The following is a 26,997-nucleotide window of genomic DNA, read 5'->3' as shown; positions in this document are numbered from 1 at the left end:
GGGACATCCCAAAGCGCTTTACAGCCAACGAAGTACTTTTGAAGTGTAGTCACTATTGTAATGTAGGAAACGTGGCAGCCAAATTACACACAGCAAGCTCCCACAAACAGCAACGTGATAATGGCCCGGAATTTGCGGTTAGCGATGAAGCAAAGGCGTTCGCCGCTGGCCCCCGAAGAAAGCTGCCCACAAAGATCTTGCTATCTCTGAGAATTTTGCCTTTTTTGATGTGCAATTGAGATCTTGTAGTGTAGTGGGAATTCCATAGCACGAGCTCCTGTAACATCAACAAGCTGTGTAAGCAGCCAATCACAATGTAGAATTCTCAGACCGGGAAGCAGGAAGTGATGAAATTGCTTTTATCCCCACTTTGTAAAAATGTTGAGCAAAACAAAGATTGGGGCTCTCTCCTGGGGAAAAGATAAACCTTAAATAAATATGAACAAACTTTAAAAAAATATAAACTTTAAAAACATTGAGAAATTTGACACTCCACAAAATTTAAATTCTTTTTTCAGGGTCATAACATTTTTTAGCAGTGAATACACTGTTAAATCCCCAGTTACACCTAATCCAACAAGGCCCAACTTTTAATGGGGTATTTAACAGCGACATTACTGCGGAAAAGGGGGGGGGGCAGAGCGCAGCTAGTATCAAAGCAGTGAATGACTGACTGCAACTTCAGGATTTTCGTGTTTAGATGCGCGTGCGCTAAATCCTGAAGTTACGGTCAGTTTCAATGGGGTAATAACAGCACCGCAAATTCCAGGCCAATTTTTTTTTATGTTGCTATTACTGATATAACCAACATCACTAAAACAAATTATCTGGTCATTATCACATTGCTGTTTGTGGAGCTTGCCGTGTGCAAATTGGCTGCCAACATTACAACAGTGACTACACTTCAAAAGTACTTAGTTGGCTGTAAAGCGCTTTGGAACGTCCAGTGGTCGTGAAAGGTGCTATATAAATGCAAGTCTTTCTTTGATTTGAGGGATAAATATTGGCCAGACCAGGGCTAACTCTGCTGCTCTTCTTCGAAGTAGTGCCATGAGATCTTTTGCGTCCACCTGAGAGCAGGTGGGGCCTTCTCAAAAGCCGCCTCCTCCTCCACTGTGCTTTTGCTATTCCCCCAACGTAACCACTCTTCACCTTTTACCCATGCTGTGTCCGTCCCATCCTTTTCTTCCTCCTCTTTGTAAAGCGTTCTGGTCGCTAAATAAATGAGAAGTTATTGCAATTGAGCAATGCAGATAGCGATGCTGATGTAGCCCACATCCCCAAACTGAAGAAAGATCACTTCAGTGTATATTGGGAAAAGCCTCTGCTTGCGGCTGACTTCCGGCGGCGCATGCGCTTCACACGGATAGCCAAGTGGCTGCTGGGAGCGGGAACCGACGGTTGCCTGGTTACCGGGGCCGGAAGTGGCGGTCTCTCGGCATGTGGGTGTAGCGCAGCGCTCCAGCCGGCACTGCGCTAAATCGTTGGTTTGCATGTGGCCAGCAGCATGACCCACCCGGGTGAGGAGCAGGACACAGCAGCCTACGAGAGGCGCGTTTACAAGAATGCCTGTGACTATCAGTACCTGAAGGTCGGCCTGTGAGTGAAAAGCCTGCCCCGTTTCCCCAGCGCAGAGCGGCCCTCTTACTTTCTCTAGCTCGAGTCACGACTCAGTTTATTTTCTCTTTTTTAAACAGTGAATTTGAGGAAACGAGACCTGGGCTCAGGCTGAACGCTGCCCACTTTAAACAGTTGATGGTTTCGGCCCTGAAGGATTTGCACGGAGAGGTAGGAGTCCAGTTAACTCGGGATGACACCCCAAGTGATGCAACTTGTATTAAACACTGTCCGTTACTTCCTGGAGGAATGTCATCTTGTTCTAATTACCTGACCATGCAAGTGTAAACTTTCAAACAGACACCATGCAACAGTCGTTTAGCGGTAAAGGGATATACTGTCCCCCCAAAAAATGAATTAACTGAAAACTGAAGTGATTTATTAAACCCATCACAGCAAAGGCATTACAAATGGATTAGTTAGGAATTTCTCGTTGCTGGTAAAGTAGGGGGCAGGCGGTAATATATTTTCAAAAATTTACCTGGAATTTCCCCAAATCTACACCGATCAATTTACACCAAAATTTCATGGGAATATTAGCATATTCCGGAACGTGAAAATCAGCATAAATAATCAGGCGAAGAAAATCGTGGAACTTGCACCATATTCCTTCTTTATCTATTAAAATTAAAGTTTTAAGTAAGCAAACAATTAGGCACAGCATGTAGAAGAAAATGTAATACTGGAAATTTTTTAATGTCACTCTCTCTGATGCCACAAAAATGCATTCCGGTACAGAAAATACAGTGCTCTCCTTGAAGAAAATCAAAAAAACAAATACAGGAAACTTTGTGCTATCCGGCACCAACGGGACCGAGCTGTTGCCGTCCCATCAAAACTGCCGGACAAACCAGCGCTAATGTTGAAACATACGGAGATTTTGAGCTCCGTATCTGGCAACAAACCCTGTTGCTTAGCAACAGCTTCTAAACAGTCGGCCCGTACCTTGCAAGCGTCTCTGTAGCTTAGCAACAGCTTCAGCGAGACCTTGCAGAGCCTGACTGGTGGAAAAAAAAAGCAACGAAAAGAAAAAAAAACTAACGAAACGGCTCCTGATTTTTGCCGGTGGCGCAAGCGATCCGGACAGTTAACCTCCAGATAAACCAAAGTTTCCTGTAGCTTTTTAAAAGCCCACCATTAAACACCAAAGGTAAGGCTTTGCATCATTCGGCACCTAAAAGTTTGGAGGCAGATGTTCAGAACTGGCGTAAATGCAGGAAACTCGCGTTCTGTTTTTTTGTGTGGTCGGGCAGAGCTATGTTAATAAGCAAAGGAGGGTTTCAGTAGAGCTTTTGCTGAATCGGCGCAAAAGATCAAAGAACCATGGGTGTGGCATACTTATGCCCGAATTTCCTTGATCTTTTGTGCTGAAAATTGGCATTACGCCATTGTCTCGAGGGAAATTCCAGACCAACATGTTATTGGGGTGCAGGTACTTATTTCAAGGATGAATCTCACGTTTTCCAAAAGATGGCAGAGTGGCAGTAATTCAGAAAAGGTGGTCTTGGCTATGAGTCACTCGTGATTTAACGGAAAGGTTTTATGTGAGGGTGCTTTCCATTTTAAAATGTAATGGCATACTGCATTTGTAGGAAGGACACCTGTTTTTACCTGGTAGGTAAGCATCTGTGTGTAGTGAGAACTAATAGTTTTGTCATTTGGGCTATTAGATGGGTCAGTTATTAAATTGTTAATGCATGGAATAAGAAGAGTATGCTTATTGAAGACTTGCTGAACATTGCATTTCATTTGTGATGTTGAACTTTATTTAGATTTGGTGAATTAATGGGTTAGCACCCTTGCAAAATATAAAATGCATTCCACAGAAATAAAAAAAAAAAATTCTTCTGTATAACTCCTGGTTTTCTAAAGGCAAACTATTATAGAGTCTCGTGTAGAAAGATATGGAATTGCTGTGGCATTTGCACTCCTCATCCACCCAGGGCATTTCTGTGTTATGCAATTAACACATTATAGGCCAATTTCTTCTTTTTGCTCACTCCAGTGTTGACACTGTGTGCTGTTTATAATTTTCAGAGTAGAAAAGCAGAAAATTATTTTTTTTAACAAAAGACTGTTGTGATGCATGATATAGAGTCATAACGGCACAGAAGGAGGCCATTTGGCCCATCGAGTCCGTGCCAGCTCTCTGGAGAACAACCCAGTCAGTCCCATTCCCCTGCTCTATCCTCATAGCCCTGCAAGTTTATTTCCCTCAAGTGCCTATCCGGTCTCCCTTTGAAAACATTGAGTGTCTCCACTTCCACCACTTTCTTCGGCAGCGAGTTCCAAGTCCTCACCACTCGCTGCGTAAAAAAAGTTTTTCCTCACATCCCTCCTGTATCTCTTGCCCAAAACCTTAAATCTGTGTCCCCTAGTCCTTGTACCATCAACTAGTGGGAACAGCCTTTCCCCGTCTAGCCTATCCAAACCCGTCATAATCTTGTACACCTCTATCAAATCACCCCTCAACCTCCTTTGTTCTAATGAAAACAAATCCAGCTTCTCCAACCTGTCCTTGTAGCTTATATATGGTAGGATGATTGACTTCTTAAAATGCTATTTCTTTAGAAAATGTTGAAGTCATGGAGTCATAATGGCACAGAAGGAGGCCATTCTGCTCATCGAATCCGTGCCGGCTCTCTGCAGAGCAATCCAGTCAGTCCCATTCCCCCGCTCTATCCCTGTAGCCCTGCAAATTTATTTCCCTCAAGTGCCTATCCAGTGTCTCCTTGAAAACATTTGAGTGTCTTCGCTTCCACCACTTCCGTCTTTTTAAAGTCTTGTCTTTAAATGTGTTCATCCTTCTGTGTCATAAATATCATTCCCCAGCTGCGAGTGGTGGACAGACGACCTGCTTCCAAACACTGTTGAACAAGTGTTTTGAGAGAAGTTATTTTATTTTTGTCCCTGACTACGCGGACGCACCTGATCTCTGTTCAGCAGTTCATGCTAACAGCACAGCTGAAATCAGGAGCTTGTTGACTGGGGAATCATGAGCCTGAAGCTATGATAAACTACTCTAGGCTTCAGTATGCTTGCAAAGCGATATCTTGCACCAGTGAGTTATCTTCCACAGAGCAACTTGACATCAGTTGTGGTCTAACTTTTACTGTACGACTAACTTGGTGACTGATTCATGAAAGCAAGCAATCACTGGCTGCTGTCTTATTTTTTTTTAATTGCACTTGTTTATAAGGAGATTAAATAATGTAATGAACTAGCCCTTGGTTAAAAAAAAATGTTTTTAAGATTTGAATATATTTTTGATAAAATTAAGAGTTTACCATTGTGTAACGGCTAAATCATTTTCCTATAGTTCACATCCTCCAAACGTTGGAGTAAGCTGTTCCTGGAGGGAAAAATTCTTGTAAGCTGTCGCTTTCCCATTGAGACTTAAAGGGTCAATTATGTCATAATAGGGAGATGATCCTAAGATGATTCCTTGTACTCCTTCACTCTCTGATTCCTCCAAGGCTCCAGTTTTTTCCCCACTAGGGTTGGAAATTCTGTCGTCATTTCTCACCTCTTACATAACCTCTGTTACCCACCTTCCTATAGTTCTATCATTTACTAATTCCATTTATGGGTCAGCCTTTGCTGAGTGATAGCACACTCGCCTGTGAGCCGGGAGATCACGGGTTTAAGCCCCACCCTAGAAATTTGAGCACATAATCAGTACTGAGACAGTACTAGACTGTCGGAGGTTAGTCTTTCAGATGAGCTGTTAACTGAGGCCCTGTCTGCCCTCTTAGGTGAATGAAAAAAAGACTAGGGGACACATTTAAGGTTTTGGGCAAGCGATACAGGGAGTATGTGAGGAAAAACTTTTTTACGCAGCGAGTGGTGAGGACCTGGAACTCGCTGCCGACGGAAGTGGTGGAAGCGGAGACACTCAATGTTTTCAAGGGGAGACTGGATAGGCACTTGAGGGAAATAAACTTGCAGGGCTACGGGGATAGAGCGGGGGAATGGGACTGACTGGATTGCACTACAGAGAGCCAGCACGGACTCGATGGGCCGAATGGCCTCCTTCTGTGCCAGTATGACTCTAGGCTGTCAAAAACAAAGAATAAACACACCAAGTTTCATGGTGCTCCTGCCATTCCTGAACACACAAAATGGAAGTTCCCCAGAAAAACAAAAGGATTGCTAATTTTGAGTTAAGTCAGTGGCATTCACATTTCTGTCTCCTTTTCTGCTACCTGGCACAGCTCCGAGCCGACATCCTTGGCACTGACACCTCTCGGCTGTTCCATACTTTAACTCCTTACTCCTCAACCTTGCAGCACTTGGCATCATTACCAGTTGATACCAATCTTTTTGCATCATTCAGCTCTTCCTCCCCCCAGCTTAAATCTGGACAGTGCCACTGACCTTCAGCCCCGAATACCATTGGGCGAACTTTTGTTACAGGAGCAACAGGGAACTTCTGCATCTCTTCAGATCCAACGTTCCCATTCCTGCAGCGTGGGCCAGCAAGCCCATAACAGTACAATTCCACGATGATTTCTAAACAGCCAGCTGCTGATCTTCCGATGCCTTCTCAATGTACAAGAAGGACTATCTCACCCACAACACCAATTGTGCAGATCAAAGCCATAAACAACTTGCATTTATATAGCATACTAGCTGGAGTGCCCGGCGGTGCCAAGGCTTTTTAGAGGGCATGTTGTTGTTGGAAGAGAGAGAGCGACTGGGGGGGGGGGGAAGAGAGAGAGCGACTGGGGGGGGGGGGAAGAGAGAGAGCGACTGGGGGGGGGAAGAGAGAGAGCGACTGGGGGGGGGAAGAGAGAGAGCGACTGGGGGGGGGAAGAGAGAGAGCGACTGGGGGGGGGAAGAGAGAGAGCGACTGGGGGGGGGAAGAGAGAGAGCGACTGGGGGGGAAGAGAGAGAGCGACTGGGGGGGGGAAGAGAGAGAGCGACTGGGGGGGGAAGAGAGAGAGCGACTGGGGGGGGAAGAGAGAGAGCGACTGGGGGGGGAAGAGAGAGAGCGACGGGGGGGGAAGAGAGAGAGCGACTGGGGGGGGAAGAGAGAGAGCGACTGGGGGGGGAAGAGAGAGCGACTGGGGGGGGGAAGAGAGAGAGCGACTGGGGGGGAAAAGAGAGAGAGCGACGGGGGGGGAAGAGAGAGCGACTGGGGGGGAAGAGAGAGCGACGGGGGGGAAGAGAGAGAGCGACTGGGGGGAAGAGAGAGAGCGACTGGGGGGGAAGAGAGAGAGCGACTGGGGGGGAAGAGAGAGCGACTGGGGGGGAAAGAGAGAGCGACTGGGGGGGGGGAAGAGAGAGAGCGACTGGGGGGGAAGAGAGAGAGCGACTGGGGGGGAAGAGAGAGAGGGACTGGGGGGGAAGAGAGAGAGGGACTGGGGGGGAAGAGAGAGAGGGACTGGGGGGGAAGAGAGAGAGGGACTGGGGGGGAAGAGAGAGGGACTGGGGGGAAGAGAGAGAGGGACGGGGGGGAAGAGAGAGAGGGACTGGGGGGAAGAGAGAGGGACTGGGGAAGAGAGAGGGACTGGGGGGAAGAGAGAGAGGGACTGGGGGGGAAGAGAGAGAGGGACTGGGGGGGAAGAGAGGGACTGGGGGGGGAAGAGAGAGGGACTGGGGGGGAAGAGAGAGGACTGGGGGGGAAGAGAGAGGGACTGGGGGGGAAGAGAGAGGGGGACTGGGGGGGAGAGGGACTGGGGGAAGAGAGAGAGGGACTGGGGGGAAGAGAGAGGGACTGGGGGGGAAGAGAGAGGGACTGGGGGGGAAGAGAGAGGGGGACTGGGGGGAAGAGAGGGACGGGGGGGGGAGAGAGAGAGGGACGGGGGGGGGAGCGAGAGAGGGACTAGGGGGGGGGAAGAGAGAGAGAGGGACTAGGGGGGGGAAGAGAGAGAGGGACTAGGGGGGGGAAGAGAGAGAGGGACTAGGGGGGGGGAAGAGAGAGTGGGACTGGGGGGGGAAGAGACCCCTGACCTGGACCCCTGCGATATCAACGCATTCACTGTCAGGCAGCAATCCCCCCTCTCAGACCATAACCAAATAAATGTGTACCTTAAACTTTCTGCCCAAACTACAGACACAAAAAAGGAACCCAGTAAGCTCCATAAAATAAACCAGACATACAGATGGGCCCCAGACAGTGGAGATAAATTCATCACAGCACTAAATTCACCTGATCTCACAAGTAAAATATCAAAATTTAAAGAAAATCTATATGAGATCACCAGAGATGGTGTAAACATGGCCATAGATGACATAAATATGATCTTCCATGAGGCAGCTGTAAAAGCCGACCTTGTGAAACAGAAAAGGAAACGTTACAAAAGACAAAATAAAACTGAAATGGTTTGACCACGAATGCAAAAATGCCAGAAAAGACCTGAGAAAAATATCAAACCAAAAGCATCGCCAACCAAACAATCCAGACCTACGTATTAGATACAATGAGACCCTCAAAAGATATAAACACACCATTAGGAACAAAACACAAAATTATACCCACAAAATACTCAAAGAAATTGAAAACTCCATTAATCCAAATCAATTCTGGGATATGTGGAATAACCTGAGTACAACACAATTACAAGCATTACCAATCCAAGATGGAGACATCTGGAGAACACATTTTGAAAACCTCTACAAAGACATCCCAATAAACAAAACAAACCCAAGTCAACATCATGTCACAGAAAAACTCCACACATTAGAAGCAACAATTAAAGACAACCAAAACCCTCTAGACTCCCCAATCACATGGAAAGAACTAGCCACAAAAACAAAATCTCTCCACCTAAAGAAAGCCTGTGGTCCAGACAACATCAAAAATGAAATGCTCAAGTTCAGCAATATGGAGATGCAGGGTGCTGTACTCAAGTTATTCAACATCATATTACGTTCAGGCTGTTTTCCCGATATATGGTGCCAAGGACTCATCTCTCCCATATATAAAAGTGGAAACAAATCAGACCCAAATAACTACCGCGGCATCTGTGTCAACAGTTGTCTAGGGAAGTTATTCTGCAGTATTCTAAATAGTAGATTACTGGATTTTCTTAACAAACATAATATCCTTAGAAAAAATCAAATAGGCTTTCTTCCAAAACACCGCACCACCGACCATATCTATACCCTTCACACCCTCATTGAAAAACATATACACCAAACAAAAAATGGGAAAATATTCGCATGTTTCATTGACTTCAAGAAAGCCTTTGACTCTATCTGGCACGAAGGGCTCTATTATAAACTTCTTCAGTGTGGAATAGGGGGCAAAGTCTATGACCTTATTAAATCGATGTATCTGAAAAATAAATGCGGTGTCAAAATTGGAGACAAACGCACCGGTTTCTTCACCCAGAGGAGAGGCGTCCGGCAGGGCTGCAATTTGAGCCCGACCCTGTTCAACATATACATAAATGAATTAGCAGACATGCTGGAGCAAAGCGAGTCACCGGGTCTCTGTCTCCTGGATGGAGAAGTGAAATCCCTGTTCTATGCGGACGACCTGGTTCTGCTGTCTCCCACAGAACAGGGATTACAGCAACAATTAGACCTACTCGACAAATACTGCCAAAATTGGGCCCTAACAGTAAATCTAAAGAAAACCAACATCATGATTTTTCAAAAAAGGCCCAGGTGTCAGGAAAACAAATACCAGTTTACTCTCAGTGATACCATCATAGGACACACTATGAGCTACACTTACCTTGGTCTAACCATTACAGTATCAGGGAGCTTCAGCATAGCAGTGAATGCACTAAAAGAAAAAGCCCGAAGAGCCCTATATGCAATAAAAATAAAATTCTACAACATCCAAATCCCAATCAAAATCTGGCTCAAAATATTTGACAGCATAATCCTGCCCATTGCGCTGTACGGTAGTGAAGTATGGGGCTCCGCTCAATCACCATAGCTACACTAAATGGGAAAAACACACAATAGAAGCCCTACATGCAGAATTTTGCCGAAGCATTCTTCGCACCCAAAGGAAAACACCAACAAATGCATGCAGAGCGGAACTAGGCAGATACCCACTGATAAACATCCAACAACGAGCACTAAACTTCCTAAATCACCTCAAATCTAGCTCCCCAGACACCCTTCATTTTAAAGCCTTCCAGACCCAAGAGCTAAACCCAGAAAAGAGTCCCCTGAGTCAGCTGCTACTGAAACTAAGTACTCCTACTCAGCCGGACCCTGACCAGTCCCCAGACCAACACTGCCATCCAAACACCAATCCGAGTGAACCAAATCATTAAACAATGCAAAGAAACCTACCTGGAACATTGGAACAAAATAACCAAAAGCCAAAGCAGATTAGAATGTTACCGGGCCCTAAAAAGAGAATATAAACTGGCAGACTATCTCTCGACCATCAGAGACGCAAAACAGAGACAGACCCTCACCAGGTACAGACTAAGCGACCACCAACTGGCAATTGAAAAAGGAAGATACAAGAAATCCTGGCAGCCTAGAGAGAATAGAATATGTGATCAATGTCTGGCCGGCGAGGTTGAGACAGAGATGCATTTCCTCCTAAAATGCGAAAAATTCAACACAACAAGAAACATATTATTTGACAAGCTCAGCCAAACAACCCCAGATTTCAAAGATTTGGATGACCTGTCAAAATTAAGATTAGTCCTTGGAGAAGGAGACAGACCATACCTTGGTGCCAAATATGTAACAACATTTCACAACCTGAGGACTGTTTAAAATTAATACTGAATGTACCCAACGATGTTCAACGACTGTTTAAATTAATATTGTTTAAACTAATATTGTATGTACCCAACGAAGGTCAAAATTATTTGACACCTACAGAATGTTGGAAAACTGTACTTTTTGTTATGTAAGCTTTGGCAATCTGGTTCCCTGTAAACTTTCATGCCAATAAAGCATTTGAATTGAATTGAATTGAAATTGACTGGGGGGGGGGAGAGAGAGGGACTGGGGGGGGGGGAAGAGAGAGAGACTGGGGGGGGAAGAGAGAGAGGGACTGGTGGGGAAGAGAGAGAGGGACTGGGGGGGAAGAGAGAGAGGGACTGGGGGGGGGAAGAGAGAGAGAGGGACTGGGGGGGGAAGAGAGAGAGAGGGACTGGGGGGGGAAGAGAGAGAGGGACTGGGGGGGAAGAGAGAGAGGGACTGGGGGGAAGAGAGAGAGGGACTGGGGGGGAAGAGAGAGAGGGACTGGAGGGGAAGAGAGAGAGGGACTGGAGGGGAAGAGAGAGAGGGACTGGGAGGGGAAGAGAGAGAGGGACTGGGGGGGGAGAGAGGGACTGGGGGGAAGAGAGAGAGCGACTGGGGGGGAAGCGAGAGAGGGACGGGGGGGGAAGAGAGAGAGGGACGGAGGGGAAGAGAGAGAGGGACGGAGGGGAAGAGAGAGAGGGACGGGGGAGGAAGAGAGAGAGGGACTAGGGGGGAAAGAGAGAGAGGGACTAGAGGGGAAGAGAGAGAGGGACTGGGGGGGAAGAGAGAGAGGGACTGGTGGGGAAGAGAGAGGGGGACTGGGGGGGGGAAGAGAGAGAGGGACTGGGGGGGGAAGAGAGAGAGGGACTAGGGGGGAAGAGAGAGAGGGACTAGGGGGGAAGAGAGAGAGGGACTAGGGGGGAAGAGAGAGAGGGACTAGGGGGGAAGAGAGAGAGGGACTAGGGGGGAAGAGAGAGAGGGACTAGGGGGGAAGAGAGAGAGGGACTGGGGGGAAGAGAGAGAGGGACTGGGGGGGGAAGAGAGAGAGGGACTGAGGGGGAAGAGAGAGAGGGACTGGGGGGAAGAGAGAGAGGGACTAGGGGGGAAGAGAGAGAGGGACTAGCGGGGAAGAGAGAGAGGGACTAGGGGGGAAGAGAGAGAGGGACTAGGGGGGAAGAGAGAGAGGGACTAGGGGGGAAGAGAGAGAGGGACTAGGGGGGAAGAGAGAGAGGGACTAGGGGGGAAGAGAGAGAGGGACTAGGGGGGAAGAGAGAGAGGGACTAGGGGGGAAGAGAGAGAGGGACTAGGGGGGAAGAGAGAGAGGGACTAGGGGGGAAGAGAGAGAGGGACTAGGGGGGAAGAGAGAGAGGGACTAGGGGGGAAGAGAGAGAGGGACTAGGGGGGAAGAGAGAGAGGGACTAGGGGGGAAGAGAGAGAGGGACTAGGGGGGAAGAGAGAGAGGGACTAGGGGGGAAGAGAGAGAGGGACTAGGGGGGAAGAGAGAGAGGGACTAGGGGGGAAGAGAGAGAGGGACTAGGGGGGAAGAGAGAGAGGGACTAGGGGGGAAGAGAGAGAGGGACTAGGGGGGAAGAGAGAGAGGGACTAGGGGGGAAGAGAGAGGGACTAGGGGGAAGAGAGAGAGGGACTAGGGGGAAGAGAGAGAGGGACTAGGGGGAAGAGAGAGAGGGACTAGGGGGGAAGAGAGAGAGGGACTAGGGGGGAAGAGAGAGAGGGACTAGGGGGGAAGAGAGAGAGGGACTGGGGGGAAGAGAGAGAGGGACTAGGGGGGGAAGAGAGAGAGGGACTAGGGGGGAAGAGAGAGAGGGACTAGGGGGGAAGAGAGAGAGGGACTGGGGGGAAGAGAGAGAGGGACTGGGGGGGGGAAGAGAGAGAGGGACTGAGGGGGAAGAGAGAGAGGGACTGGGGGGGAAGAGAGAGAGGGACTAGGGGGGAAGAGAGAGAGGGACTAGCGGGGAAGAGAGAGAGGGACTAGCGGGGAAGAGAGAGAGGGACTAGGGGGGAAGAGAGAGAGGGACTAGGGGGGGAGAGAGAGAGGGACTGGGGGGAAGAGAGAGAGGGACTAGGGGGGAAGAGAGAGAGGGACTAGGGGGGAAGAGAGAGAGGGACTAGGGGGTTAAATTCCTCCTCTATGCAGACGACCTGGTTCTGCTGTCACCTACTAAAGAGGGGCTACAGCAAAACCTGGACCTGCTGGAGTCGTACTGCCAGACTTGGGCCCTGACAATAAATCCCCAAAAAACCAAAGTCCTTGTGTTCCAGCAAAGATCCAAACATCAGGGACCCAAAATAAGTTTCACAGTAGGAACAACCAAAATTGAACAAACCACTAACTACACATACTTGGGCTTAAAAATCAGTTCTACGGGAAACTTCAAACTGGCTGTGAATGAACTGAAAGAGAAAGCAAGAAGGGCTTTCTATGCCATCAAAAAATCAATCCAAATAGAAATCCCAATTAGCATTTGGCTCAAAATTTTCAAATCAGTAATTGAACCAATTGCACTCTATGGCAGTGAGGTATGGGGACCGCTAACTCAACAAGAATTTGCAAAATGGGACAAACACCCAATTGAGATCCTACATGCAGAATTCTGTAAAAGTATCCTCCGGACTCAAAGGAAAACAGTAAACAATGCATGCAGGGCGGAACTAGGCCAATATCCATTAATAATCACTATCCAAAAAAGAGCCACCAAATTTTGGAATCACCTACAAATGAGCAATCCCCAATGCTATCACAACGACGCCCTGAAATGCCAAGAGCTGACCATAAAGAAGAATACCCTCAGTCAACTGGTCCTGGGACTCAGTGAAGTAACTACTAACAATACTAACAATAACCAGCCCCAGGACAGTGACAGGGTAACACAAAGAATTCGACCCAACACAATCGTCGCTAAGCAAAAGGAAAAATATCTGACATATTGGGCAGAAACAACAAAAACCCAAAGCAAACTCAATTGCTACTTGGCCCTAAACAGACAATACAACATAGCTGATTACCTGACCATGGTAAAGGATAACAAACTGAGAAGAACCTTGACAAGGTACAGACTTAGCGAACATAGCCTAGCGATCGAAAAAGGCAGACACAGGCAGACCAGGCTGCCAAGAGAGGAAAGGATATGCTCTCACTGCAGTCAGGGAGTGGTGGAGACAGAGATGCACTTCCTCACAGCTTGTGGAAAATATCAGGGCATCAGGGAGAATTTCTACCAAAAATTCTCACAAATATGCCCTGATTTCAGAAATCTGAATGACAACCAAAAACTCCCATTCCTACTGGGAGAGGAGAGAAGCTGTATAACACTGGCGGCACGCTATGTTACAGCTTGCCATGAACAGAGAGACAACCAGTAAACGAAGAAAAGAATATATATAAACAATGCGAATGTATATTTATACACTCAGGGATATACCTGTTTATACACTGTATGAATAGAACTGCGTTTATGTGGTAAACCATAAATGTATTTTGATGCTTTGGCAACATAAGATGTAACTTATCATGCCAATAAAGCGATTTGAATTGTGAATTGTGAAATTGAGAGGGACTAGGGGGGAAGAGAGAGAGGGACTAGGGGGGAAGAGAGAGAGGGACTAGGGGGGAAGAGAGAGAGGGACTAGGGGGGAAGAGAGAGAGGGACTAGGGGGGAAGAGAGAGAGGGACTAGGGGGGAAGAGAGAGAGGGACTAGGGGGGAAGAGAGAGAGGGACTAGGGGGGAAGAGAGAGGGGGTCTGGGGGGAAGAGAGAGGGGGTCTGGGGGGAAGAGAGGGGGTCTGGGGGGAAGAGAGAGGGACTGGGGGGAAGAGAGAGAGGGACTGGAGGGACTGGGGGGGGAAGAGAGAGAGGGACTAGGGGGGAAGAGAGAGAGGGACTGGGGGGAAGAGAGAGGGGGACTGGGGGGAAGAGAGAGAGGGACTGGGGGGGGGAAGAGAGAGAGGGACTGAGGGGGAAGAGAGAGAGGGACTGGGGGGGAAGAGAGAGAGGGACTAGGGGGGAAGAGAGAGAGGGACTAGCGGGGAAGAGAGAGAGGGACTAGGGGGGAAGAGAGAGAGGGACTAGGGGGGAAGAGAGAGAGGGACTAGGGGGGAAGAGAGAGAGGGACTAGGGGGGAAGAGAGAGAGGGACTGGGGGGAAGAGAGAGAGGGACTAGGGGGAAGAGAGAGAGGGACTAGGGGGGAAGAGAGAGAGGGACTAGGGGGTTAAATTCCTCCTCTATGCAGACGACCTGGTTCTGCTGTCACCTACTAAAGAGGGGCTACAGCAAAACCTGGACCTGCTGGAGTCGTACTGCCAGACTTGGGCCCTGACAATAAATCCCCAAAAAACCAAAGTCCTTGTGTTCCAGCAAAGATCCAAACATCAGGGACCCAAAATAAGTTTCACAGTAGGAACAACCAAAATTGAACAAACCACTAACTACACATACTTGGGCTTAAAAATCAGTTCTACGGGAAACTTCAAACTGGCTGTGAATGAACTGAAAGAGAAAGCAAGAAGGGCTTTCTATGCCATCAAAAAATCAATCCAAATAGAAATCCCAATTAGCATTTGGCTCAAAATTTTCAAATCAGTAATTGAACCAATTGCACTCTATGGCAGTGAGGTATGGGGACCGCTAACTCAACAAGAATTTGCAAAATGGGACAAACACCCAATTGAGATCCTACATGCAGAATTCTGTAAAAGTATCCTCCGGACTCAAAGGAAAACAGTAAACAATGCATGCAGGGCGGAACTAGGCCAATATCCATTAATAATCACTATCCAAAAAAGAGCCACCAAATTTTGGAATCACCTACAAATGAGCAATCCCCAATGCTATCACAACGACGCCCTGAAATGCCAAGAGCTGACCATAAAGAAGAATACCCTCAGTCAACTGGTCCTGGGACTCAGTGAAGTAACTACTAACAATACTAACAATAACCAGCCCCAGGACAGTGACAGGGTAACACAAAGAATTCGACCCAACACAATCGTCGCTAAGCAAAAGGAAAAATATCTGACATATTGGGCAGAAACAACAAAAACCCAAAGCAAACTCAATTGCTACTTGGCCCTAAACAGACAATACAACATAGCTGATTACCTGACCATGGTAAAGGATAACAAACTGAGAAGAACCTTGACAAGGTACAGACTTAGCGAACATAGCCTAGCGATCGAAAAAGGCAGACACAGGCAGACCAGGCTGCCAAGAGAGGAAAGGATATGCTCTCACTGCAGTCAGGGAGTGGTGGAGACAGAGATGCACTTCCTCACAGCTTGTGGAAAATATCAGGGCATCAGGGAGAATTTCTACCAAAAATTCTCACAAATATGCCCTGATTTCAGAAATCTGAATGACAACCAAAAACTCCCATTCCTACTGGGAGAGGAGAGAAGCTGTATAACACTGGCGGCACGCTATGTTACAGCTTGCCATGAACAGAGAGACAACCAGTAAACGAAGAAAAGAATATATATAAACAATGCGAATGTATATTTATACACTCAGGGATATACCTGTTTATACACTGTATGAATAGAACTGCGTTTATGTGGTAAACCATAAATGTATTTTGATGCTTTGGCAACATAAGATGTAACTTATCATGCCAATAAAGCGATTTGAATTGTGAATTGTGAAATTGAGAGGGACTAGGGGGGAAGAGAGAGAGGGACTAGGGGGGAAGAGAGAGAGGGACTAGGGGGGAAGAGAGAGAGGGACTAGGGGGGAAGAGAGAGAGGGACTAGGGGGGAAGAGAGAGAGGGACTGGGGGGAAGAGAGAGAGGGACTAGGGGGGAAGAGAGAGAGGGACTAGGGGGAAGAGAGAGAGGGACTAGGGGGGAAGAGAGAGAGGGACTAGGGGGGAAGAGAGAGAGGGACTAGGGGGGAAGAGAGAGGGGGTCTGGGGGGAAGAGAGAGGGGGTCTGGGGGGAAGAGAGGGGGTCTGGCGGGAAGAGAGAGGGACTGGGGGGAAGAGAGAGAGGGACTGGAGGGACTGGGGGGGGAAGAGAGAGAGGGACTGGGGGGGGAAGAGAGAGGGACTGGGGGGGGAAAAGAGAGAGGGACTGGGGGGGGAAGAGAGAAAGGGACTGGGGGGGGAAGAGAGAGGGACGGGGTGAAGAGAGAGGGACGGGGGGGGAAGAGAGAGAGGGACTGGGGGGAAGAGAGAGAGGGACTGGGGGGGAAGAGAGAGAGGGACTGGGGGGGAAGAGAGAGAGGGACTGGGGGGGAAGAGAGAGAGGGACTGGGGGGGGGGGAAGAGAGAGGGACTGGGGGGGGAAGAGAGAGGGACGGGGGGGAAGAGAGAGGGACGGGGGGGGAAGAGAGAGAGGGACTGGGGGGGAAGAGAGAGAGGGACTGGGGGGGAAGAGAGAGAGGGACGGGGGGGAAGAGAGAGAGGGACTGGGGGGGGAAGAGAGGGACTGGGGGGGGAAGAGAGGGACTGGGGGGGAAGAGGGACTGGGGGGGGGAAGAGAGAGGGACTGGGGGGGGAAGAGAGAGGGACGGGGTGAAGAGAGAGGGACTGGGGGGGAAGAGAGAGAGGGACTGGGGGGGAAGAGAGAGAGGGACTGGGGGGGAAGAGAGAGAGGGACTGGGGGGGAAGAGAGAGGGACTGGGGGGGAAGAGAGAGAGGGACTGGGGGGGAAGAGAGAGAGGGACTGGGGGGGAAGAGAGAGGGACTGGGGGGGGGAAGAGAGAGGGACGGGGGGGAAGAGAGAGGGACGGGGGGGGGAGAGAGAGAGGGACGGGGGTGGGGAAGAGAGAGAGGGACTGGGGGGGAAGAGAGAGAGGGACTGGGGGGGAAGAGAGAGAGGGACTGGGGGGGAAGAGAGAGAGGGACTGGGGGGGAAGAGAGAGAGGGACTGGGGGGGAAGAGAGAGAGGGACTGGGGGGGAAGAGAGAGAGGGACTGGGGGGGAAGAGAGAGAGGGACTGGGGGGGAAGAGAGAGAGGGACTGGGGGGGAAGAGAGAGAGGGACTGGGGGGGAAGAGAGAGAGGGACTGGGGGGGAAGAGAGAGAGGGACTGGGGGGGAAGAGAGAGAGGGACTGGGGGGGGAAGAGAGAGAGGGACTGGGGGGGAAGAGAGAGGGACTGGGGGGGGGAAGAGAGAGGGACGGGGGGGAAGAGAGAGGGACGGGGGGGGGAAGAGAGAGAGGGACTGGGGGGGAAGAGAGAGAGGGACTGGGGGGGGAAGAGAGAGAGGGACTGGGGGGGAAGAGAGAGGGACGGGGGGAAGAGAGAGGGACGGGGGGGGGAAGAGAGAGAGGGACTGGGGGGGAAGAGAGAGAGGGACTGGGGGGGAAGAGAGAGAGGGACTGGGGGGGAAGAGAGAGAGGGACTGGGGGGGAAGAGAGAGAGGGACTGGGGGGGAAGAGAGAGAGGGACTGGGGGGGAAGAGAGAGAGGGACTGGGGGGGGAAGAGAGAGAGGGACTGGGGGGGGAAGAGAGAGAGGGACTGGGGGGGAAGAGAGAGAGGGACTGGGGGGGGAAGAGAGAGAGGGACTGGGGGGGAAGAGAGAGAGGGACTTGGGGGGGAAGAGAGAGAGGGACTTGGGGGGGAAGAGAGAGAGGGACTGGGGGGGAAGAGAGAGAGGGACTGGGGGGGAAGAGAGAGAGGGACTGGGGGGGAAGAGAGAGAGGGACTGGGGGGGAAGAGAGAGAGGGACTGGGGGGGAAGAGAGAGAGGGACTGGGGGGGAAGAGAGAGAGGGACTGGGGGGGAAGAGAGAGAGGGACTGGGGGGGAAGAGAGAGAGGGACTGGGGGGGAAGAGAGAGAGACTGGGGGGAAGGAGAGAGAGGGACTGGGGGGGAAGAGAGAGAGGGACTGGAGGGACTGGGGGGGAAGAGAGAGAGGGACTGGGGGGGGGAAGAGAGAGAGGGACTGGGGGGGGGAAGAGAGAGAGGGACCAGGGCGGGGGGGAAGAGAGAGAGGGACGGGGGGGGAAGAGAGAGAGGGACTGGGGGGGAAGAGAGAGAGGGACTGGGGGGGGGGAAAGAGAGAGCGGGACTGGGGGGGAAGAGAGAGCGGGACTGGGGGGGGAAGAGAGAGCGGGACTGGGGGGGGAAGAGAGAGCGGGACTGGGGGGGGGGAAGAGAGAGCGGGACTGGGGGGGGGGAAGAGAGAGCGGGACCGGGGGGGGGAGAGAGAGCGGGACCGGGGGGGGACGAGAGAGCGGGACCGGGGTGGAACGAGAGAGAGGGACCGGTGGGGAAGAAAGAGAGGGACCGGGGCGGAAGAGAGAGAGGGACCGGGGGGGAAGAGAGCGAGGGACCGGGGGGGAAGAGAGAGAGGGACCTGGGGGGAAGAGAGAGAGGGACCGGGGCGGAAGAGAGAGAGGGACCGGGGCGGAAGAGAGAGAGGGACGGTGGGGGGGGGGGGGAGAGAAGAGAGAGGGACGGGGGGGAAGAGAGAGAGGGACGGGGAGGAAGAGAGAGAGGGACGGGGGGGGGAAGAGAGGGAGGGACCGGGGGGGGGGGGGGAAGAGAGAGAGGGACCGGGGGGGGAAGAGAGAGGGACCGGGGCGGAAGAGAGAGAGGGACGCGGGGGGGTGGGGGGGGGGGGGAGAGAAGAGAGAGGGACGGGGGGGGGAAAGAGAGAGAGGGACCGGGGGGGGAAGAGAGAGAGGGACCGGGGGGGGGGGGGGAAGAGAGAGAGGGACGGGGGGCGGGGGGAAGAGAGAGAGGGACGGGGGGGGGAAGAGAGAGAGGGACTGGGGGGGGGAAGAGAGAGGGGGACTGGGGGGGGGGGGAAGAGAGAGGGGGACTGGGGGCGGGGAAGAGAGAGGGGGACTGGGGGGGGGAAGAGAGAGGGGGACTGGGGGCGGGGAAGAGCGAGAGGGACGGGGGGGAAGAGAGAGAGGGACTGGGGGGGAAGAGAGAGAGGGACTGGGGGGAAGAGAGAGCGACGGGGGGGGGAAGAGAGAGCGCGAGGGGGGTGGAAGAGAGAGCGCGACGGGGGGGGGAAGAGAGAGCGCGACGGGGGGGGGGAAGAGAGAGCGCGACGCGGGGGGGGAAGAGAGAGCGCGAGAGGGAAGGAGAGCGAGAGGGAAGGAGAGAGAGAGAGGGGGAGAGAGAGAGAGGGAAGGAGAAAGAGATGGAAAGCAAAGGAGGGAGAGGGAATGAGAGAGGGAGACAGAGGGAGGGAATGAGGGAAAGGGGTGGGGGAGCAAGGGGTGGGGGAGAAACGGGTGGGTTGGGGAGAAGGGTGCGTTGGGATGGGAGGGGTGGGAGAAAGGGGTGGGTGAGAAAGGGGAGGGGGGTGAAGAGAGAGAGGGACTGGGGGGGAAGAGAGAGAGGGACTGGGGGGGGGGAAAAGAGAGAGAGGGACCCACCCACCCCTTTCTCCCCCACCCACCCCACCCCTCCCCAATTGTGCAGATCAAAGCCATAAACAACTTGCATTTATATAGCATATTAAACGTAGTAAAACATACCAAGGCACTTAACAAGTGCGATATCAATTAAAAAAAACCATATATGACACCAAGCCACAAAAGAAGGTATCGGGACAGATGACCAAAAGCTTGATCAGAGGTAGGTTTTAAGGAGCATCTTAAAGGAAAGAGAAGTAGAGAGGTGGAATGTGTGACTGACCATGGCTTGCTGTCTCTCCTCATCCACTTCGAATCACTAATCCATTTGCGTTCATCTCAAAGCTTGATTTCTTCAATGTTCCCCAACCATGACCCATGTCCTTACCTGCACAAAGTCTCGCGCCTCATCCTTGCTCAGCTTCAATAGCTTCTTTGAGCTCCAGCAAATTCATTTCCTTGTCTCTATCTTCAAATCTTTGCATGGCTTCATCTCAACCTATCTCCATGGTCACCTCCAGCTGTACCTCCTCACACGCACCTGCTCCTCTGACTTTAGTTATGTGTTCCCCACTCCTTTCATGTCTTTGTTCCATAATCACTGGCGACTATTTCATCCACTATGCCTCTCCTTTAAATTCCCTATATACATCTTCAGCTGATTCATCAATGACCTTCCCTCTGTCGTAAGGTCAGGAGTGACATTGTTTGCTGATTCAGTGTTCAGTTCCATTCACAACTTCTTTGGTTAGACATGGATAACGTCTAGGCCTGGGCTGACAAGTGGCAGGTGACAGTCAAGATGTATGTGGATGGCTTTGATTGGGTCACCCTCAAATTTAATTTGCCCACTTCCCAGTAGAAAAGTGCCCAATCTACATTTGACATCACCCCGTATAGCACAGCTAAGATTGGGAATTGCATGTATGACATCTTGTTCTCTGTGATGTACCACCTGTTCAGATGGTTATTTATTGCACTGTCAGTACATAACACCAACCATTCTAATATAGAATTTATCAATCACTTTGAGGGCAAGTAGCTATTTTTGCCCTTTTGCCTTTTGAAAATGCATTTGAATATACCTTAGAAATTCACAATTCAAAAACTCTAAGGTTTAATGTTCTGAAAGTGTTGTTAATTTTGCAGATTGGCGCTGCCTTACCTGTTGATGTACTGAGATTTGAAGAAGAAACATTAACGGCTATACTAAGAGTAAAAAGCAGGTGGGTGTGCATAGTAACCATTTAAAGGCACTTTCTATATGGTGATTTGAATATACAGAAACATTGGTAGTGCCATTTATTAAAAAAAAAAAAAAATCTGCCTTATCAAACATGTGAACCAAATAATACAGTTTCTGGTGCAAAACTAGTTTAACATCCATCACAAGATCAAGTGCTATCTGGCTGCACTATCCTCTACCAGAGTCGCACACTACTCTAGGATCATACTGCAGAGCAAGGATATTCCCCATTTTCTTTTCTCCAGTACCAACTACAGGAAACTTTGGTTTATCTGGAGGTTAACTGTCCGGAATGCCCGAGCCACCGGCAAAAATCAGGAGCCGTTTCGTTAGGTTTTTTTTTCTTTTCGTTGCTTTTTTTCACCAGTCAGGCTCTGCAAGGTCTCGCTGAAGCTGTTGCTAAGCTACAGAGACGCTTGCAAGGTACGGCCAACTGTTTAGAAGCTGAAGCAACAGGGTTTGTTGCCAGATACGGAGCTCAAAATCTCCGTATGTTTCAACATTAGCGCTGGTTTGTCCGGCAGTTTTGATGGGACGGCAACAGCTCGGTCCCGTCAGTGCCGGATAGCACAAAGTTTCCTGTATCTCCTTAAACCCCTCTCTCCTGCTCCCGCTGTCATCATTTCCAACAAGAAGTGTGAGGAGCTCATGGACTTTGTCGCTAAGATTGAGACCATCTGTTCACCCACCTCTGCTGCTTCTCCCCTCAGGCTTGCCCTAGTCGTGAACCGGCCTCTTTCTCCAGTTTCTCTGAGTTCATTTTGTCCATGAGATCCACCTCCTACTCCTGTTACCCCATTACCACTAAAGAGCTGAACATTCAACTTCCCTTCCTTGTCAAAGTGCTGACTGGCATTGTAAATGGTTCCCTCTCCTCGGGTATTGTCCCTCTTCCTTTCAAAGTTGTCATGATCACCCTCTCCTCAAAAAAACACCCTTGACCACTCTGTCCTTGCAAACTACCATTCCATCTCCAATCTCCCTTTTCTCTCCAAAGTTCTTGAATGTGGTGTCGCCTCCCAAATCCATGCTCACCTTTCTTACAACTCCATATTTCAATCTCTCTATTCAGGCTTACGTTCCTGCCACAGAACAATACTAACCAATGTCACAAATGACATCTTCTGTGACTGTTACCATGGTGCATTATCCTTCCTCAACTATTCTACAACCATTGACACATTCGACCACATCATCCACCACTAATGCATTTCCTCCTTTTATCCAGCTCTGATTGTCATCCTTGGTTCCACACTTACCTATCTGATCCTGGCCAGGCCATCTCCAGCAATGGATTCTTTTCCTGCCCCTGCACCTTTACCTCCAGAGCCAAGGATCTGTCTTTTGCCTCCTCCTGTTTCACATCAACAAGCTGCCCCCTTGGCGATAATCTCCTGCTGATTACCACCTACTGCCCTGGCTCAGCTGATGAATCCGTACTCCTCCATGTTGAACACCACTTGGAAGAAGCACTGAGAGTAGCAAGGACAAAGAATGTACTCAGTGGGGGAGTTCAATGTCCATCACCAAGAGTGGCTTGGTAGCACCACAGCTGGCCGAGTCCTGAATGACATAGCTGCCAATCTGGGCCTGCGACAGGTGGTGAGAGAGCCAACACGAGAGAAAACCCTACTTGACCTCGTCTTCTCCAATCTACCTGTCGCAGATGCATCTGTCCATGACAGCATTGGTAGCAGTGACCACCGTACAGTCATTGTGGAGATGAAGTCCTGCCTTCACACTGAGGACACCCTCCATCGTGTTATGTGGCACTATAACCGTGCTAAATGGGATAGATTTAGAGCAGACCTAGCAGCTCAAAACTGGGCATCCATGAGGCGCTGTGGGCCATCAGCAGCAGCAGAATTGTATTCCACCACAATCTGTAACCTCATGGCCTGGCAAACCCCTCACTCTACCATTACCATCAACCCTGGTTCAATAAGGAGTATAGAAGAGCATGCCAGGAGCAGCACCAGGCGTAGCTAAAAATGGGGTGCCAACCTGGGGAAGCTGCAACACAGGGCTACATGCATGCTATAGACAGAGCTAAGCGATCCGACAATCAACAGATCAGATCAAAGCTCTGCAGTCCTGCCACATCCAGTCTTAACGGGAGGAGGAGGCTCCATGAATATTCGCATCCTCAATGATGGTGGAGCCCAGCACGAGTGTAAAAGACAAGGCTAAAGCGTTTGCAACCATCTTCAGCCAGAAGTGCCGAGTGGATGATCCATATCGGCGGCTTACTGAGGTCCCCACCAGCACAGAAACCAGTCTTCAGCCAATTCGATTCACTTCGCATGATATCAAGAAACGCCAAGCGCACTGGATACAGCAAAAGCTTGGGCCCTGACAACATCCCGGCTGTCGTGCTGAAGACCTGTGCTCCAGAACTAGCCGTGCCTCTAGCCAAGCTGTTCCAGTACAGCTATAACACTGGCATCTATCCGACAATGTGGAAAACTGCCCAGGTATGTCCTGTCCACAAAAAGCAGGACAAATCCAGTCCGGCCAATTACTGCCCCATCAGTCTACTCTCAATCATCAGCAAAGTGATGGAAGGTGTCGTTGACAGTGCTATCAAGAAGCACTTACTCACCAATAACCTGCTCACTGATGCCCAGTTTGGGTTCTGCCAGGACCACTCTGCTCCAGACCTCATTACAGCCTTGATCCAAACATGGACAAAAAAAAATGAATTCCAGAGGTGAGCTGTGAGTGACTGCCCTTGACATCAAGGCAGCATTTGACCGAGTGTGACATCAAGGAGCCCAAGTAAAACTGAAGTCAATGGGAATCGAGGTGGGGAGGGGAACTCTCCACTGGTTGGAGTCATACCTAGCACAAAGGAAGATGGTTGTGGTGATTGGAGGTCAATCATCACAGCCCCATGACATCGCTGCAGGAGTTCCTCAGGGCAGTGTCCTAGGCTCAACCGTCTTCAGCTGTTTCATCAATGACCTTCCCTCCATCATAAGGTCAGAAGTGGGGATGTTCGCTGCACACCTCCTCTGATGATGAAGCAGTTCATGCCCGCATACAGCAAGACCTGGACGACATTCAGGCTTGGGCTGATAAGTGGCAAGTAACATTTGCGCCACACAAGTGCCAGGCAATGACTATCTCCAACAAGCGAGTGTCTAACCACCGCCCCTTGACATTCAACGGCATTACCATCGCCGAATCCTCCACCATCAATATCCTGGGGGTCACCATTGACCAGAAACTTAACTGGACCAGCCACATAAATACTGTGGCAATAAGAGCAGGTCAGAGGCTGGGTATTCTGCAGCGAGTGTCTCACCTCCATCTCCCCAAAGCCTTTCCACCATCTACAAGGCACAAGTCAGGAGTGTGATGGAATACTCGCCACTTGCCTGGATGAGTGCAGCTCCAACAACACTCAAGAAGCTCAACACCATCCAGGACAAAGTAGCCCGCTTGATTGGCACCCCATCCACCACCTTAAACATTCACTCCCTCTACCACCAGCGTACCGTGGCTGCAGTGTGTACCATGTACAAGATGCATTGCAGCAACTCGCCAAGGCTTCTTCCCAAACCCGTGACCTCTACCACCTAGAAGGACAAAGGCAGCAGGTGCATGGGAACACCACCTCCAAGTTCCCCACCATCCTGACTTGGAGGTATATCGCTGTTCCTTCATTGTTGCTGGGTCAAAATCCTGGATCTCCCTACCTAACAGCATTGTGGGAGTACCTTCACCGCATGGACTGCAGCGGTTCAAGGTGGCTCACCACCACCTTCTCAAGGGCAACTAGGATGGGCAATAAATGCTGGCCTTGCCAGTGATGCCCACATCCCATGAGCGAATTAAAAAGTTTTTTTTTTTTAATCTGCAAACATGGGGTAATTTTCCACCCTTTCACCATCTCTCTCTCAAGCCCTCCACTGCTTATGTGTTTTCAGACTGCTTATGTGATATCCAGTCTTCAATGAGTCGCAAGTTCCTCCAGTTAAATATTGGGAAGACTGAAGCCATTGTCTTCGGCCCTCCCCACAAACTCCGTACTCTTGCCACTGATTCCATCCCCTTCTCCGGCCATTGTCTCAGGTTGAACCAGACAGTTTGCAGTCTCTGCGTCCTATTCGATCCAGAGCTGAGCTTCAATAAACTCCATCACAAAAACCACCTACTTTCACCTCCGTAATGTCGGCCACATTTGCCCCTGCCTCAGCCCATCTACTGCTGAAACCCTCATCCATGCCTTTGTCACCTCCAGACTTGATTATTCCAATGCTCACCTGGCCAGCCTCCCATTCTCTACCCTCTGCAAAGTTCGGCTGATCCAAAACTCTGCTGCCTGTAACCTATCCAACAGCAAGCTATGCTCGTACATCTTCCATGCCCTTACTGACCTACATTGGCTCCTGGTCACCAAACGCCTCAAATTTAAAATTATTATCCTTGTGTTTAAATTCCTTCGTGGCCTTGCCCTTGTCTGTAACCTTCTCCAGCCTACTCTCATCTCCCATTGAACTGTCCTTTCCCCTACCTCTTATGCATTTCCCCCCCCCCCCCCCCTTCCTTCCTTCCTTCATCCCACCATTGGTGGCCGTGCCTTCAGCCATCTAGGCCCCATGCTCTGGAATCCCCTCAGTAAATCCCTCTGCCTCTCCACCTCCCTCTCTTCCTTTAAGGCTTTCCTTAAAACTCAACTCTTTAACCAAGCTTGTGGTCATCTTTCCAAATAGCTCCTTTTTCTCAGCATTTATGTTTGATTATTCTCTGTGAAGTGCCTTGGGATGTTGTTCCACCTTAAAGTGGCTATATAAGTGCAAGTTGTTGTAAACTGACAATACTAAAATAAATGTCACTGCTTAAACAGAGTATCTCTGTTCACAGTGGCCTTGTGAAGCTATGGAGTGCGCTGACCCTTCTAGGATCTTATCAAAATCAGAAATGTGCTTTCAGAGTGATGCAGGTATTGTATGTGTTTACTATAAATGAATGATTAATCTTTTCAAGTTACTCTTTACTCACAAAACATAAGGTAGTTGACTACAATTCTCCAGCTGTTACCTAATGATTGTGTAATAGCTTTTGTGTTTTGCAGTTTTTGATACAGAATATACATTTAACTTTTTTTTGAGGACTACAGTATCAGTACCAAACAAAACAAGAACACAACTTTTTGTACCTTGCATATGATCATGAATTAAAATATCCATTGTCTCATTTCTTTTTATTTCAAAATCTTCACTGGACATTTCCAGAAATATTTTTGGTAAATGTATGAAAGCTGAAATACTATTTCTGTGCTGATTTTTTTTTCTATTTCTTTTCACCTCTTCTGTTGCTTCTGACTTCCTCTTTTTCATTCATTACCTTTCTCTCATTTGCCACTGTCCTGGACCCTCAGATAATTGCACTTGAAGTTTAACTCTACATATCTACCTATAATTGCCCCCTTTCTTTGCTACTTCATACTGTTCACCTTTACTCTCTCTTTACATTCCTCTCCTACCAGATCTACCTCCATAAATAGGTCTTTTTACTCTCATAACAAGAGTCAGAGACGCGGTGCTGTCCCAGACTTGCCTGTTACCCTTCTTAGTCTGTGGTCACTATAGGGAATAGACTGGTTTCAAGGTTCAGGTAAGGCTGTGCTAGCCCACCTTCCCGTAGCACCCTGTGATTCACTGAGAACAGGAGCAAGCAAGACATCTATGAATTCAGCAGGAGCAGGCAGAGGGAACATTTTTGTTGGGGGGGGGGGGGGGGTGCATCCAGTTGGGGGGATCACTGGAGCAGATCTGGCAGAAAGGTGCATTGATATGGAGTCCCATAGATAATTGTTTTTACATTTTCCTCCCCAAACCTGTATTTGGGGTCAAAACCCAATAAAATGCAGTAATCCTTGACTGGATGGGAACAAAGACGTTAATCTTTGATTTGTATGTTTGATCTTCAAATGCTGTCAAACTGATTCTGAAACAACCAGATTACTTATTTCATTAATGAATTAATTGCATTTTTATCTCTTTACTGTATAGGTCTCCCCATTTCTTCTTGCATTATCAGGCAACAGTAGAGAATTTGTGTTGAACTGAAGTCTCTGACAATTAACAGGTGTTTAAAGTGACCCGCTCTACACAGTTCTTGAAAGAAA

The 26,997-nt window shown here is 49.7% G+C and overlaps 1 protein-coding gene across 1 annotated transcript; it reads left to right on the top strand.

Annotated features, from left to right (window-relative positions):
- The first annotated feature begins 1,379 nt into the window (after positions 1–1,379).
- Positions 1,380–26,974, top strand: rpp14 (ribonuclease P/MRP 14 subunit). Its single transcript, XM_086001558.1, has 5 exons — positions 1,380–1,599; positions 1,698–1,788; positions 20,765–20,841; positions 25,731–25,809; positions 26,882–26,974. Exons 1-5 carry the CDS (start codon positions 1,508–1,510, stop codon positions 26,936–26,938), a joined length of 396 nt encoding a protein of 131 aa, XP_085857684.1. The 5' UTR covers positions 1,380–1,507; the 3' UTR covers positions 26,939–26,974.
- The last annotated feature ends 23 nt before the right edge of the window (positions 26,975–26,997 follow it).

This window comes from Somniosus microcephalus, chromosome 11 (genome assembly GCF_052327205.1).
Source record: "Somniosus microcephalus isolate GS21.2 chromosome 11, FLI_Smic_1.0, whole genome shotgun sequence".
Classification (NCBI taxonomy): Eukaryota; Metazoa; Chordata; class Chondrichthyes; order Squaliformes; family Somniosidae; genus Somniosus; species Somniosus microcephalus.
Note: the sequence above shows the minus strand (reverse complement) of the source record. Positions and strands in the feature narration are given on the sequence as shown.

Bases quoted from the DNA above. Each gene is read 5' to 3' on its own strand.
- rpp14 (XM_086001558.1), top strand. From the start codon at position 1,508: ATGACCCACCCGGGTGAGGAGCAGGACACAGCAGCCTACGAGAGGCGC. The intron at 20,842-25,730 runs GTGGGTGTGCAT...CTCTGTTCACAG, and splicing joins ATACTAAGAGTAAAAAGCAG to TGGCCTTGTGAAGCTATGGA. The intron at 25,810-26,881 runs GTATTGTATGTG...TTTACTGTATAG, and splicing joins GTGCTTTCAGAGTGATGCAG to GTCTCCCCATTTCTTCTTGC.